This window comes from Zea mays, chromosome 1, assembly GCF_902167145.1.
Source record: "Zea mays cultivar B73 chromosome 1, Zm-B73-REFERENCE-NAM-5.0, whole genome shotgun sequence".
In the NCBI taxonomy this organism is placed as follows: Eukaryota; Viridiplantae; Streptophyta; class Magnoliopsida; order Poales; family Poaceae; genus Zea; species Zea mays.
This window is the reverse complement of record NC_050096.1, coordinates 208,741,146-208,757,217: the sequence shown is the minus strand read 5'-3', so window position 1 is coordinate 208,757,217 and position 16,072 is coordinate 208,741,146. Positions and strand designations below refer to the sequence as shown.

The window sequence follows — 16,072 nt, the reverse complement described above, 5'->3', positions numbered from 1 at the left end:
AGTGGAAAAAACTATAGTCGATCTTGGAATCCTATTGATCTTTAAAAGAGAGATACTACAGATACTACAAGGCACACAAGGTTCAGTGCATATTTAGTCTCGTAAGAAATGAACCTGGGCAGAAATAACTCATGTAGTTATTCCTAACATAAATGAACCTGGCTATGCAGTTCATATATGTGCTCAGTAGCAGCAAAGTAGTTAAGAGATGGCAAGGTCAGGAATCACCTTTGTCGTTAGCCCCAATATAAATGACTTGGCCCATCATGTCCAGCTCCAGGAGCAGAGGAGCCTAAAAAATCTTCATGCTTCCATCAGGCTCCTGTTATTCCAGATCCCTGAATATGTTAGCATAACCAGAGAAACATATCAAATTAATGCCAATATGTTGCCAAGTAAAGAAGCATATGGGGGCATGGGCGTCCTGCGCCAGCGGGGGCATGGGCGTCGGCGCCGTCACGGCCTCCCCGCGGTACGCCACGTACGCCGCTAGTCGGTTGTACCGCGCCGCCGACCGCCCGCTCGGGTTGTCGAACACCAGCGTGAACTGGAACGACGCGGCCAGCGCGGCGGCCGGCGCCTGGCCCGTGCCCGCGCCCGCGGCGACGTTGGCGGTGGCGTTGTACAACGCCAGCACGGCGGCCGAGGTGACGACGAAGGTGGGGTGGGATGGGCGGTCAGGAGCAGGACGAGGTCAGCATGGTGATCCCCGCGGCCAGGAGCAGGACGAGGTGACCGCCCGCTCGGGAGGCGCTGGCGGCGTTCTTGGCGCGGGCTGGCGTCGGCTCGCAGGGGCAGGGCGCGGGTGGTCGGGGTCGCCTGGCGGCGTCGGGTCTTCTTGGGCGCAGGGATCCTTGGCACGGTCGCGGTAGAGAGAAGAGAGAGGGAAGATAAGGAGGAGAGAGAGAGAGGCCGGGTGGGAGAAGCAGGTGGCAGCGGCCAGAGGAAGGAGGCGCGCGCGGCTAGGTTAGGGAGGCGGCGGCTGCTTGTTGGGCCTTGGGCCGTTAGTTAGGTTAGGTTTAAGTTTTAGTTTTTTTTCTTTTTTTTTCTATTTCCTTTTTCTAAATTTGAAATATATTTTTAAATAACCCTAAAATTCATAATGTTGAAACCAAAATTATTTATAAATAAAATAGTTATTTTTGGACTAGTACTTATTATATTATTTATTTGGATTTTTACTTAACAAGAAATGCTATTCGATATCCAAAATCAATTAAGAGAAATAAAAAATCATTGAGTAGTTAAATCATTTAGTAGTTAAAACAGTCACATGTCAATCAATAGCGACCAACCGTCGGATGTCCACCTGTCTCTATAGCGACCAACCTTAAGTAGTTAAATTTCTAGACTTTTAGCGACCAATGGCCCGTCGCTATAAATGCATTTAGCGACCAACTGTCGGTACATAACTTTTAGCGACCAACTGTCTCTCCCTAATAAGGGTCGCTAAAGATCAACCGTCGTATAGTAAATTTACATTCACTTGTGTCCCTTGCATGTACTTGAATGCTATACAGACAAATGCACACCATCTTATTAGGTATCTAGCTACTGCAGTTGTTGTCAACAAAAGGAGAAGGAATATGCTTAAAGAGTTGATTAAGGTCATTCAACAGGAGCACCATAGCTACAAGGATCCCGTAACTGAATTTCTGGAATGCTTATATGTTAACTATGTAGTTATGGGCTTTTGAACCATAGCTGGAGTGATATGAAACATTAGTGATGTAGTTGTGGGCTTTTGAACTGCTTCAAGCTGGAGTGATGTCGTTGTGGTGCTTTTATGACTGATCATCTCTGGAGCTTTTGTGAATGATCTAGCTAGCTATCTGTAAATGATCTAGTTGTGAATGATATTATAATTCTGATGCTTTTGTGAATATATAATTGTGGTGCTTTTGTGTTTATGTGATGGATCTATGACTGTGGTATACTGATTAACTGTGTATGTCTTTATGATTTGTGTATAAAAATCTGTGATTTGTGGTGTTTAATTAAATGTATATTATTATTAATAACAACTGTAAAAAGGGCGACTTTCTGTTGGTTGTTAAATGTATAGTATGACGACTTACGGTTGGTTGCTAAATCTATAGTACAGCAACCCACGGTTGGTCGCTAAATGTACAATATTAGCAACGGACGGTCGGTCGCTAAAAAGATGTCGGTCGCTAAAGCCTTTAGCGATGGCACTTACAGCGACCATCCTTATGGGTCGCTAAAAGTTTTTAGCAACCAACCGTAGGTCGCTGAAGGTCGTTTTAGCAACCAACCGTATGTCGCTTTAACCACGACCTGGGTATGTATATATAGCTAGGTATGAACTTGCATTGATGCAAACCTTGAATTCATATCTAACACGAAATTTTACTTGGCCATCGTCACCCTCATGATAAAAAACAGAGTGAGGAGGCAAAGCAGAATGAAACCGACGCGTTAGAACTATTCTTTTTAACAAAAGGTTGGAATTATATATAGGCTGGAGTGCTAGCTAGCTAGGTCAGCAACATTGAACAAATCGATCTGAAACCACAATAAAGAAGGCATTTATATGAACATACGATTATTATACACAGTATATATATATATATATATCCGTTGAACGTCAACGCGATATTATGATAGCATTTGACTATCGTACAATATATATATCGCCGCCTCGCCGGGCATATGACGACGACAGTTCTTCCCGGCCGGTGTAGTTTTGTTTGTGACGATGGGTTGACAAACTTGTGTTTGTGTGTAGTGTATATATATGTACAGATAGATGATAGGAATTACGGGTGCACCCATCAACGCCACGAAATGTACGTACGTATAATAATTCCGGAGCGCCCTATACTCGATTATCATGCATCTAGCGTTGTAGCTAGCTAGGTAGCTAGGTCTCATGTATTATATATATATTGCCCCAATATAGTAATAGTATAAACCAAAACAAGCATGACGTACCTGATGTGTATGTACATACATACAAATATATGCATGCATCTCGTGAAGCAATTTGCGGGCTAGCTGGGTGCATGCAATGTACCAACGACGTAAGCAAGGTTGACAATCAGGGCGGGTCAACTGTACATGCACAGTCAGCACGCACGCATGTCAACACTACGTACGTTTATTCATTCATTTTTTTATTAATACCAATTATCTATACAAAGTCCAGACAGGTTTTGTCTTATCAGGGGCGGCGGCCTCGCCAGTGATGATTTAAAAAAAAACTCTAGATTTGGGTATATAAAAAATCAGATAGTTGGATATGCTCAAGTTCTGAGTTCACTACTCGATGAGTTTGGTGAAGGAAAAAATAGCTCACGACGCAGACGCTGCTTGTGCAACTACTCTGTTATAGTAACCATGTGTGTGATTTAGATTTCTGGAAACTTCGATTTGATTCGTGTAGACAGTGATGATGATAAAACGAAGAATCAGTCTGGTTTGGCAGGCAGGCAGCAGAAAGTGGGGGACGATGGCCCATGGGCTGCCTTTCCTCTAAGGCAGGACAAGAAGGCCCATATGCTGTCTTTTCTCCGTTACGTGGAAGACACTAATCTATAGGCCATGAAGGAACGAACTGGGCCAGCGGCGGCGGCGGCCCTGAACTAAGGAAAGAGGAATCGCGACATCCACGTCACGATGTGGACGTGTTAGAATTCATTCATCATCATGCATTCATGCGTGTATTATTGCACGTTGGACCTGGGGACCACAGCAAAGCACGCTGTCACTGCTAATCAGCGCTGCCATAGACGATGACAAAATTCGCATGGCCTTGACCGTCCGGAGACCGATGCTCGCTTACTCCGTAGTACAAATCCACAAATGCCCCGGCGCTTCACCCTCTCCACGCCCAGCTCGTAAAAAAAATAGTGCAAAACGAGCAATCACCATACATCCTCTATTTCAGAAATTTATGGCTAACAATTAGACCACATATACTTTAATGTTTGGAAATAAACAATAATTATATTTGCAGCCTAGGCACCGCTCCCACGCTCCCCGCCTCGTGGGGGCACATTACTAGTTATGATCAATAAAAGGGAAGGCAACTGTTAGTACAAATGCTGCATAATGAATCAATGATGGGCATCCACTACCGACGGGTGTGGTGGGAGCCAACAGTGGGCCATGGAGGCGGTGGGTGCGCCAGGGTATAGAGAGTTAGCAGGCGGCGGTTAGCATCTAATATGCGAGAGAAACAAACAAGAAGCCCAGCCCACCAACCCAAGCTAGCCCAGCCCAGCTACTTGTAAATATGAATATCACCCGTTTGCCTGCCGGCCGGCCGGCCTGCCTGCTGTGCTGGTATGGCAGTGCAAGTGCTAGTACGATTAGGACAGTACAGTACGTGATAATGAATTCAAATCTGATTCTGATTGGACGTGGTTCATCGAGTCATCAGAAACCAAGCGGACAAACGTACTACACTACTCGCATCATACGCACCCAATAATGCAGGCCCCAGCATATTTATATTAGCCCTAACTATATGTATCCGCCCCGGACTGGGCTGGCTGCTCCGTTGCGTTCCATCCAATCCAGAAAGGCACATCATATTAGCTCCAAAAATAAGAGAGGAAGAGAAACAGACGAAACAGAATTGGCTCTGTTGGGCAACAACGACAGGTAGACCTGTAAGCTGCTGTATATTATTAGACGCGTGAACGAATTAGAAGGCGAGATTATTTGCGTAGCAAGCTGAAACTAAATTAACCACGCACCTTCCTTAGTTCCATCTAGCAGCAGGAACCAGTGGAGTAGCTGGACAGGCAGCAGACAAGCAAAAGGACAATCATTCGTTTTCCTTTGGTATGGTATCCCTTCCTTCCTTTCCACAATGCTTGAGGAATAACTTTGTATATATATATATATATATTATCCGGCAATGCAATGTGAACCAAACAACAGGAGTACATTACTATAATGTAGCAGGGAGAAAAAAAAGACATAATTATCAGTACTACTCACTGTCAACGGTTAACCAACCAATGTCAAAAAAAAAGAAAGAATTAAATCCATTTCCTGCTAGCTCAAGTTCACCAGCATCATCTATGAATATGATGACTAGGAGGAGGAGGAGGAGGAGATGATCAGGCATGCCATCATGCACACCTACCGTACCAAATGGCGCCATGGTATGGTGAGAGAGGGATGGGGACAGACAAGTTGCTTACTGCAGTCCAGCGAGCGCGCGGCCCCGGGCCGGCTCCCTCTCTCCCTCCCTCCGGTGGTTGAGGGGGGATGCGCGCGAGGGTGCCGACCTCAGCTCGCTTTTCTATCTGTTTATCTATAACCTTCCTTCCTTTCTCTAGTTGGGCGGGCAGTATCTTTTTCTCTCTCCTTTGCTTTTCTGTTTCTAATTACGTATATATAAGGACAACCAAACCGAACCGAACCGAAGAAGCGCGGGGCGGCGCGGAGGAGAGACGGCGATCGTCCCCTCCCTCCATTATTCCCCTATCGATCTCTTGATTGCCTCGATGCTCGCTAGTGGAGTAACTCGACCGATCGCCATTGCCGGTGGTGGGTCAGGACCAGAAGGGCGCGCGGTGTGGGGTCCCCTTCCGCCGCCGTCCGTGCGGCCGCGCCCCCGGGCCGTTCTTGCTCCCGCCGGCCTCCGTCGTCTCGTCATTGCCACTGGCTGCGCCGCCGCCGCCGCCGCCTCCGTCCGCGGAACTAGCCGCGTGGCCGTTGCTCCTCTTGGTGTCCACCAGCTGCGCGAATTTTTAAAAAAAAAAGCCATAAAAAGGCGCTAGTGAGGTGTAAGGAAGGCGGCGAATTAAGCGTGACTGAACAGAACCGAACCCAATGGACGCCAATTCCTTGGCATTGCCGTTCGTTTCACCCCCATGGCCATGGCATTATATTTCTTTCTTTATTTATGTCAAAGACAAGAAAGCAAAACAAGATTCATGAAGAAAGGCGCAAACTTTTGGTGTTCTTGCGAGGCATGTGCATTATTTGTGGGGAATTCAACGAATGAACGATGCGGGACAGCGGGAGGGCGGGTGGGTTGGTGGGCGGAACAATCGGCAACCGCAGGAAAGGAAAAAAAAAGGCAACACCTTGCATCCGAGCGAGCAGAAGCGGAAGGGGTCGAGCAGCGCGCGGCCGCAGATCTCGCAGTTGTAGGGGGACGCGGCGGCCTTGCCCGCGGCCGCGCCGGCGCCGCGCGGCTGGGGCCTCTCGTTGAGGAAGAGCACCCGGGCGCTGTTGATGACGTAGGTCTGCACGCCGGAGATGTCGAGCACGTCCTCCACCTCCGACACGCGGACGACGTCGTGGTAGGAGGACCGCCTTATCTGCAACGTGGAGATCGGGGTTAGCTAGCTGGCTCTCGCGCAGCCGGCCGGCCGCATTGCCAGTCGACGGAGTAAGGGAGGGAGGTAGGGGGAGGGGAGGGGAGAGGAAGAAGAAGAAACGCGCCCCCTCCTCCCCCGGACGACGACGGCAGGTATACCTGGATGACGCGGTGCGACGAGTGTCGGTGCGCGCGGCAGTAGTAGCAGAAGGCCGGCGGCGGCGGCGGCGGCGCGCCCGTGCAGTCGAGGCAGAACATGTTGCACTCGTTGCGCGGGGACGCCGGGTGCGCGGCGCAGGCGAGGAAGAAGCGCGTGGCCAGCAGCGCCTCCAGCCAGTCGGGCACCGGCACCGACGCCACGCGCCGCGGCATCATGCCCGCCGCCGGCACGGACCCGCGCTGGACTGGTAGGACCCGGCGCAATGCGGGAGCGCAATGGCGGCCGGCGAAGAGAGAGAGAGGGGGGGACGGATGTGGGGGCCGGGGAAGAGACGCGGAGGAGGAGGAGGAGGAGGTGTGTGGGAAGGGAAGAAGGGAATGGAATGCAAGGGAATTTGGGGGGGATTGGAAGGTGGCGTGGGCTTTTCGCTGCTTCCGCTGGCTTCCTTTTCGCCTTGGGTTCCGTCCGCTGGCCGCCCTGGGTTTGCTTTGCTTTGGTTTTGGCTCGGTTCGGCTCTTCTCTGCTCGGCTTTGTTGAGTTGAGCGGTGGTGCTGGGGAGTGGGGAGAGGGATTTGCAGTTGCGGGTGCGGGTGCGCCAAGCAAATCCCAAGCCGTGCAGAGTAGGGAGGGGAGGAGTAGGTGTGCCTGTGACGGGTGGGCCCAGGCGTTCCGTCCGCTCCTCCCGATGCGGATTCGGGCAGCAGCGTACTGTACTTGCTGCAGCAGCTGCCTGCACAAGTGGGGGTGGGGCACTGTAAAAAGAGAGGACTTCTGATGACTCTGACTGACTGACTGACTGAATGAATAAGCCATGGAATTGGATTGCGTCCCTGTACATGCAAGCCCCCCTATTTCCACGAGGACTGGACGGGGCAGGACTTCATGGGAGTGTCAGCACCTTGGACGGGGCAGACGGCGGCTGTCTTAACACTCATCTCATCTGAAGCAGGTACAGTACAGCATGCTCATCGGCCAGGCTCAGGCGATCGTCTGGCATGGCGAACTTGACCGGACCATGGCCGGTGAGTCGCTCGCTGGCATGCTGTTGCCCCACCGCCACTCCCTCCCTCCCTCCCACCCCAACCAGCGGTCACGAGTACTAGGCAAAATACTTTTTCTCCTCCTCCTCCTAAAAAAACGAAAGGGACGTGCTGCGTGCAGACGGCCGGATTACTGCCGCTGCCGCTTCGTGCAGTAGGTTTAGTAGGTACAGGCACAGTGGCGCAGGCAAGGGAGACGACGACATGGGCGTGCAGCGGCGGCACCTGAAGGAACCAGAGAGGATTTCCGGGGCCCCGCGCGGCAGAGACGGAGAAAGAATGGGCGTGCCGCAGATGGCCAAACAAAAGCTGACTCCTCACTGACTCCGCTGCCTGCTGGTCGTCCGGTGGTCCGTCTCTTGTAATCTTGGATATATACCAATTGTAAAAGTAATCATATAAACCATATCTATCTATCTCACGATTTAAATCTATTAAATGCGATTAATCGATAATTAACCACACAATGTAACACATGCATATATACTAGTATACTAGGTGAGTACCCGTACGTTGCAACGAAAACATATAATATCAGGATATCTTATATATAAAATGTGTTTTTTATATTGTTATAAGAAAATGTTTCATAATCCATTTGTGATCCTAGCCATACATAAATTTTGTTATTTTAATTTAGTTGTTTCACTACTACATTGCACCATCAGTATCATGCAGACTTCGATATATATCATGATTTGCATGGTCTCATCATTGGAGAGCACATGTCACACCTGCCGGTAGAAGTTCCGTAGTACATCGTTAGTCATCAGGCACGCACCACCATATACGCTTGCTTAAACAAAAGGGCAAGTGTGTGTTTACGAAGAGAATTAAAGACAGGCCGACACAAAAGCTACACCGACGATGGCGAGTGGTCATTGTTGTCGGTCCTCCTCTGCTCATCTCCGGCGCCGAGATAACGCCACAATCCTTGATATAGTAGTCGTCGAACGCGCGCGACATGGTGAGTACTGATGACTCTTGGCTGGGCTGCTAAATGAAGTGCACCCCGGGCTCATCAGCGGGGTTGTACACCTGGTTGTTGCACCACCGGATGTGCTACTCCTCTACATACATCTTGTTCGAGGACACTCACACAACAGCAACAATGGTTGTCATCCTAGCGCACAAGAATTCATGGCCGGTCAGTAGCGACTTACGTGGCAGGTTGGGCTTCAGGTGGATGATGAGCTGGACGGCGTGATGGCGCTGTCGTCGGTTGCGGTGCCTAGAACAACCCGAGAGTCGTCGGCATTGGCGACGACCATGAGGTCCCCCTGTTTGACGATGGACAGCGCGGTGCAGCCGCTCTGGACTGCGTCCAAGCGGCGGCTGCGCCGGAGCTTGCCGTACACAACGGCGCATGGGCCACGTAGGACTACTTTCGGAGGTCGAACTGGCAGTCGCCAAGCTTATTCTCGGCATCGATGAGCGACGCCAACGCGAGTACCTCGTGCTAGTGTTGTTTGTTCGGGGTTTCCAAGTAAGAAACATGGATTCATCTTTGGCATTGGTTTATGAAAATGACTTATAAGTCAGATCCATGGAAAAATATTACGGATAATAAATGTCACACATGAAAAAAAAGAATTTAAGTTGAAAACATTATTCAAACAAAAGAAATTGCATGCAAGACTCTTCTTTAAATACTACTCCCTCAATCCAAATATATAATTTAATAATCTCGGTGATATTTATATACTACTACACATTGTGCAAGGGTAGCAGGTGGGCTTCGGAAGAGATGTAGTATATGTTTTTACTATAATAGTTATAGACATAAACACACATGTGGTGTAGTAGTAGCTATGAGCACATTTGCTTGAGGGGTCGTGGGTTCTCGAATCCTCTTGGGGCCTGTTTTTTTAATTTAATTTTAGCTAGGCGTGAGATGTACGTGGGAATGAGAATGACTTTGTGGGGAGAGAAAAATGAGAAAGGAAACAGGAATGGTGACCGAACATAAGAATGGATTGTGCGGAAAGGGGAAATAAAAAGGCAGAACAGTTAATGGTGAGAATGAAGTGTACGGGATAAGTAGTAGAGATAAAGAGTGGGTCCGTAAGGCAGGGAGGCGCCAGCAGAAACCTGCAGTTCGCGTCCATCACAACTCACAGTAGAGAATCAGAACCCAAGTTGGGCATCATCGCGGACAGACAGGACAAAAAAGAAAGGAGAGATGGCTTTCAGTTTCGACACGGCAGGCAGCGTCAGTTTGTCTTTTTTTTCTTCTTCTGCGTGTAAAGCGCCGCTAATTGTCGCATTAACCTTTTTTTTCCTTCATCCCTTCCGTCCATGCATCCATCCATCCATTCATTCCATCGACGCATCAGCGTCGGTCGATGATCCAGCCAGCATGTGTCCGCGATCGCAATGCGTGTATGCTTTCGTCGTGCCTTTGTTGCTGCCGTCTCGTCTCACCATTTCTCTCCCTCTCGACTCCAGCAAGCAACTTGTGCACTTCAACGGTTAAGCCACACCATCCGGGCAGGCAGACACCACCATCACACGCTATTTTCATCCCCCCACCACCAGCACCCATGTGAGGTTTGAACATTTGGATATGTTGCATATGTCCATTACAATGTTTCTAGCACTTTGGTTCCATCTCTAACTCAATTTCTTAAGAAAAGTTATTTTTAGACTTAGTTTGAGCCAAAATAGAAATTCTAGAGAAAGGTTGATAAACAAATTAGTTTCCATGACTTAGTTCAATTGATTATACTCTAACAATGTTTGTCTAAGTCATAGGGAAGCTCTCAAGAAAAGCTAAATCAAATTGAAGAAAACTTAGCCAAAAAGGACCTCGACTGTGTTGTCTAGAACTCACCGGACCGGTCTGGTAGTGCCCCAGACCGAGTTTGCAGTGAGTCTAGACAAATGACTTGGGCGGAGGCCGTTTCTGTACAATCTTCTTAGCTTCGAAAAATTATTATAAAATCCATCAGACCATCTATAGTGGAGGGTCTGGTGATGTACCAGACCTCGGTTCCAATGGCTCTTTGGCGTGCAACGACTAGTTCGACGATTGGGTGACATGTGGCGGTCCGGGGGTGGACCGACCGTCTGGTGTCAGCCCGACTAGTTCGACGATTGAGATCCCGAAGGAGCCGCTATAGGACCCGGTCTGATGGTACACCGGACCGATCTGGTGCACCACCCAAAAGCTAATTTTTTGCAAGTTTTTGGAGGAAGGGTCAACGGCCAAATGGAGGCTTGGGGCTATAAAAAGAACCCCATTTTGACCTCCACTAGACACCAATCATACCAAGAGAAAATACTTCACTCCTACGCATTTGTGAGACACACCAAAGCGATCCGAGCCCCTGTTCTAGGGAGATAGTGTTGTGCTACTATATTTTGCATTCGTGTTGTTGCATTGTGATGTTGTTCTTTTCCTCTTGTGTGTGTTCTACTCATCCCTTTTGTTGTGTTTAGAGTTGTAACTCTCATCAAACGGTGTATGACTGCAAGAGACTCAAAGTTGTGGATATCCTTGTAAAGGGAAAAGTATAAGGAAGATATGTGGCCTCAAGTTGATCATTAGATCACTTGAGAAGGATTGGTTGCAACTCTTGTCCTTTGGGACACCACAACATGGAGTAGGCAAGCATTACAGGCTTGACCGAACCATGGTAAAAATCAATGTGTCCCGTGTGCTTGATCTCTAGTTCTTGCTTCATCTTCACTTGTGATATTCTCAAATTACAATTCAGCAATCTTGTGAGCAATGAAGTGCAAGAACATCTCCTCTATCTCACTCTCTTGAATCGAGTTTTTAAGCTAACTCATATATTGTGATTCAAGTTTTTGTTTAAGTTGTGAATTTCATGTGTCACTTATTCAAGCCGTCTCCAGCATCTCCCCTATCCCATCCCCTATCTCACCCCCTATTTCAATCTTCACTCTGCAAACATTGTCAAACAATGTCATCTATAGTGATGTGTCCCCTATTTTACACGGTCCACAGAAGATAGCCTCACCCCCTCTAGGTGACAATCAACTATATACATTCACCTTTAACAAATCTAGTCTATATTTGAACAAAGCAAGCTACTAGCCTACTAGATATCAAGATTATCAAACAAAAAATACCAAGAATAATATACACAACACTAGTTGAACAACAATTATACAACAAGTAGATACATGTAATTGCAAGAGTAAGGAGTGCATACTACATGAGGCAAGAAATAACATAAGATATATCTCAAGGGTTTAGTTGCTTGTCAGACTCACTGTGGAGAATACAAACTAAGTGGTTTATGTGCTAGTTAACATCACACGTTAAGCCCAGAATAAGGGCATCATCAAAGGCACTCCAACAAGCCATGAGTTTCCTAGAGTTGTTCTTCATGAATCTCCTATATGGATAATAAGCACAAGAGCACCTCACAATGATGATTAGAGCCAGATACATTCTTTAATAGCTACTGAACAATCCTCCATTGTCTCCAAGCTATCTAGGTGGTAGGGACCACCAAAAGTAATAAGAATTCAACCACTCAAAATGATCACAAGTGTTACTAGATCTAACATCTCAATGCAAATAACTAGATATTACTCCTACTATCATGTTGGATGAATCAATAACACTAGATGAGTCGAAGATGTTTTCTCAGGCTCACTGGAGTGTATGTTAGGTTGGGAGGTTAAGATATCTACCCCATGGCTGAACAAGATCTATTTATAAAGTTCCAAGAGACAACTAGTCGTTGCTCCCTTTACTAATGAGAAAACGGGTTTGTTGGACCATAGAACACCTGCCATCGGACCAAAGCTCATTAGTCCGATGACTCCAGATTTTGCCACATGTATTAGCTATTTGAATGTTACCATTATCGCACTAACAGCTATAACACCATATGGTAAGATGACTAGATTGTGACGATGACGATCGTTGGACTAACATGGACCAGAGTCCAACACTACGTAGAAAGTGACTAGATAACTCCTAACTGTGTCAGGAGGGTTCCACGGTCCTCATCAACCCAACGCTTAGGGTCTAACAACCCTATATGAATTTTCATGTGCACCTAGTAAGTGATCTACTCTAATGAATATTGTGCCTATCTTGTCTAATGTTGCCATATTCGCAACCATCAGTCCAACACAAACTTGGCCCTACCACTCATTTAAACATAACTTACATGAAGCATCGGACTTGCCTAACGCTCATCATCGAGCCAAAGACTAGGATCCAATGATCTTGTTTTATGTGAGGTTAGGGTTAGCCATCAAACTAGTATTGTTTAGGTCTGACACTATTTATTTTAGAGTTTGATGCCTATTAGAGGCACCATCTAGCCCTGTTCTTCCATCCTTTTCATGATGGCTAGCTCCAAAATGTTTCTCACACATGAGCATACTAGAATATGATAACGCTACGATCCCGGAGAGGGGAGGGTCGACGACGGCAGCAGTGCAAGTGAGGGGAAGGGGGTGGCAGTGTCGGGGGGAGGCTGGGGGTGACAGGGTCGTGGAGGGAGGGGAGGGATGAAGAATGAGGGATGATCCAAATAACATTGTTCATTTGATTTGAGTGAGTAAAGGAGATGGGGTTGTCGAGTATCTGTATTATTAGTTTTGATGGTGTGTTAAGTCTAGTTGCAATTTGTTTGGTGGATTTAGTGGAGGTTATGAATACGTGGGGTGATTTGGTTGGGTGAGTTTTGTAAAGTTGAAATTGGTGGATTATATAGTGGTATAGATGAGTAACCGCCACTAGAAATCATTGTTATCCTGATTTTTTTAAGTTTTTCAAATGACCCGTATGAAAACACCACCAACATAAAAGTTGTAGATCTCTAAAAGTTATAAAACTTTGTAGTTGACAACTTTTTTATTTGAAATCATTTCGTCTCTCAAAGATTTATATGTATTTGTCAATTTTAAAATGCAAATTTTGCAAACGATATCAGATGAAAAAATTAACAAAATAAAAGTTGTAGAACTTTAAAAGGTTATTCAACTTTTGTACTTGACAACTTTTTTTGTTTGAATTCGTTTATGACGTCAAATAACTAATTTACACTTAGTTGATTATAATATGTGGGCAACAAAATTGTCATCTAGACATGAAGTAAGGGATATGTAGATTAGTAGAGAGGGGTACACGCGAGGGTGAAGTTGGGTGTTCGATTCCCACTGCCCACTGACGATTCTCAGTTACTTGTATGTACAAATAATTATTCCTATGTACAAATAGGTTTAGAACCGTCTCTAGCTAGGGAGTTAATTAGCCTAGTGATAATTATGTAACCACTATAAACTTTGAGTTTCCATCTCTATATTACGATTAATTGCTTATTCTAAATATGATCACACACTCTATTAGATCTTTATCGATAAAAAACAAAATGGTCTCGACCTATCCGTATCCGTATAAACAGCGAAAACTAAAACCTATGAGTTTTTTTTCTGACAGCGGCTAGGTTCAATTCGATCACTCTCCGGACGAAACGAAGCGGACGTGTACAGAACATGACGAGCGAATCAGTACAATGCGCATGTAGTTGTAGTAGACAACACATGCAGCGAGGGCAGGGTCAGGGCCGGGCCGTGGTGGGCAGCAAAAAGATGGATGCAGCGAACCAAGTTTGGCTAGGAGGACCACACGACACATACGAGAGCTAGCGACCGGTGGATGGGTCAGTCGATGAAGACGAATAGAGAGACGATCACCATGACACCATGCATATGCTAGCTCTAGCTAAAGACGACCTGCAGAAGCCCATACCATCCTCGTGTATATGACCTGTCAGAACATTCATCTTTTCAACGACCTTCCGGGCCGGTGCCAACAAAAGCTAGCGCGATGCAAGTTTATATGGCATTGGCAAGCTAAGGAGCCGAGGAAGCTTCAGGCTTTTGGTCCATGCAGTGAACAAATCCCTAGGCTAGGGGCTAGCTCGTCCCAGCTCAAAAGGCGGTGTCTGCTGCTTAGCTTTCTCCACAAATGTCTGAAAACCACACATCCTCCAACGATTAGTGCCTACCTAATGTGGAGTGTTGTTGAGCACAAGCCATCACATAATTACAAAAGAAAGCCCTAACAGCTCCAAGCAGGCGTACTTTTTCTATATATCTTGGCATGTTTTCTGCATGCAGCTACACGAGTACCGCTCCCTCCACGACAGTAATTAGACACAATTTTCATCGGTTAGAGACCAATGGAAATAAGACATGCCAATAAAAATTAGCTAATTTTCATCGATATAACCTTATTTTCGACGAGCTATGAATCTTGATTTAATGGACAAAAAATAGCTAATTTTGAAAATTGTCAGATTAATTTTCTTTGCCTTACACACAGAAGCCGACGTGAATTAGACTCTTAATTTCCACTGGCTATATATAGTTGGCAAACAAAAATTATCTTGGTTAATTTTGTCGTCTACGGTTTGAACACGGAAACTAGCTTGATTATTTTCCATTGGCTGACCATGATTAACCTACAGAAATTAGCCTCACCACCAGCAGATTTAATTCTTTACATCTATCTGCATCATATACATTCATAAAACACATAAATCTCTACTACTTATTAAGCCTCTAAGGGTAGCCTGCCTTTTTGGCGTTCTGCCTCCCGGCGATCTAGACCGTCTGTGCGCACCTCTCTCTTTCTGTTGTGCGTTGTCGATCCCCGCGAGCCCGCCCTCCCTCACCCCCACGAGATGGCCGGCAGATCCGCACTCGTCTTGCCTCCGCGCAACAACCGCGCGCCCACTCCTCATCGCAATCCAGTAGCTTCGGCCTCGCCCCCTCAACCGCGTGTTCCCCTCTCCCACACCCACCTCGTTCGCCCCTACCGCTCCATCAACGCGCCTCCCCCCCCCCGCACACCCCGTCCTCCCCATGCCGAATCGTGATGGTTATGCTCCCCACCCACGCGCCACGTGCCTCCTCCTTCCCCGCCGCTCCCACCCGAGATGGTTAGCTCTCCTCCTCACTGGGGGCGCTGGGTTGCGTCACCCCGGAGGTGCTCCAGAGCTGGGTGCGCGTGGACTTCAGGGAGGCCGTGTGGTAAGTTCAAGGCCGGCGCGCAGATCTTCTCTGAGGGCGGGCTGGACTACCTGGGCAACCCCAACCTGGTGCACGCGCATAGCATCCTCACCGTGCTCGGCTCCCAGGTCGTCCTCATGGGCCTCGTCGAGGGCTTCCGCGTCAACGGCCACGACGGCGTCGACGACGGAAACAGCCTCTACCCCGGCGGCCAGTACTTCGACCCCTCAGTCTCGCCGACGACCCCGTCACCTTCGCCGAGCTCAAGGTCAAGGAGATAAGAAGATCTGGTCCCTTCCCCTGCCTCACTGCCAGCCAGCGATGGAGCAAGGCCAGGGGATTCGCCGGATTCACCGAGCGGGCTCTGGTGGCGGCCGGCGCTGCCGTCGTGTCCGCCATTCTTGTCAACCCCCTCGACGTCGCCAAGGTATGCCGGTGACCCTGTCATTGCCTCTTTCGCTTCCTCTCAACTGCCGCCCCTCAACCCTCGACACTTGCCCACAACTGCCGCCATTGCCCGCTCGCCATGGCGCTCACCTCGCAACAGTCTCCCTCGGTCTC

The 16,072-nt window shown here is 47.7% G+C and overlaps 1 protein-coding gene across 1 annotated transcript; it reads right to left on the bottom strand.

The window, feature by feature from the left end:
* Positions 1–4,994: 4,994 nt before the first annotated feature.
* LOC100277057 (uncharacterized) lies at positions 4,995–6,965 on the bottom strand. The gene is made up of 3 exons (NM_001371585.1): positions 6,464–6,965; positions 6,069–6,305; positions 4,995–5,717 (listed from the first exon to the last, which is right to left on the bottom strand). The coding sequence occupies exons 1-3, from the start codon at positions 6,677–6,679 to the stop codon at positions 5,532–5,534; spliced, it is 639 nt and encodes a 212-aa protein (NP_001358514.1). The 5' UTR covers positions 6,680–6,965; the 3' UTR covers positions 4,995–5,531.
* Positions 6,966–16,072: the final 9,107 nt, after the last annotated feature.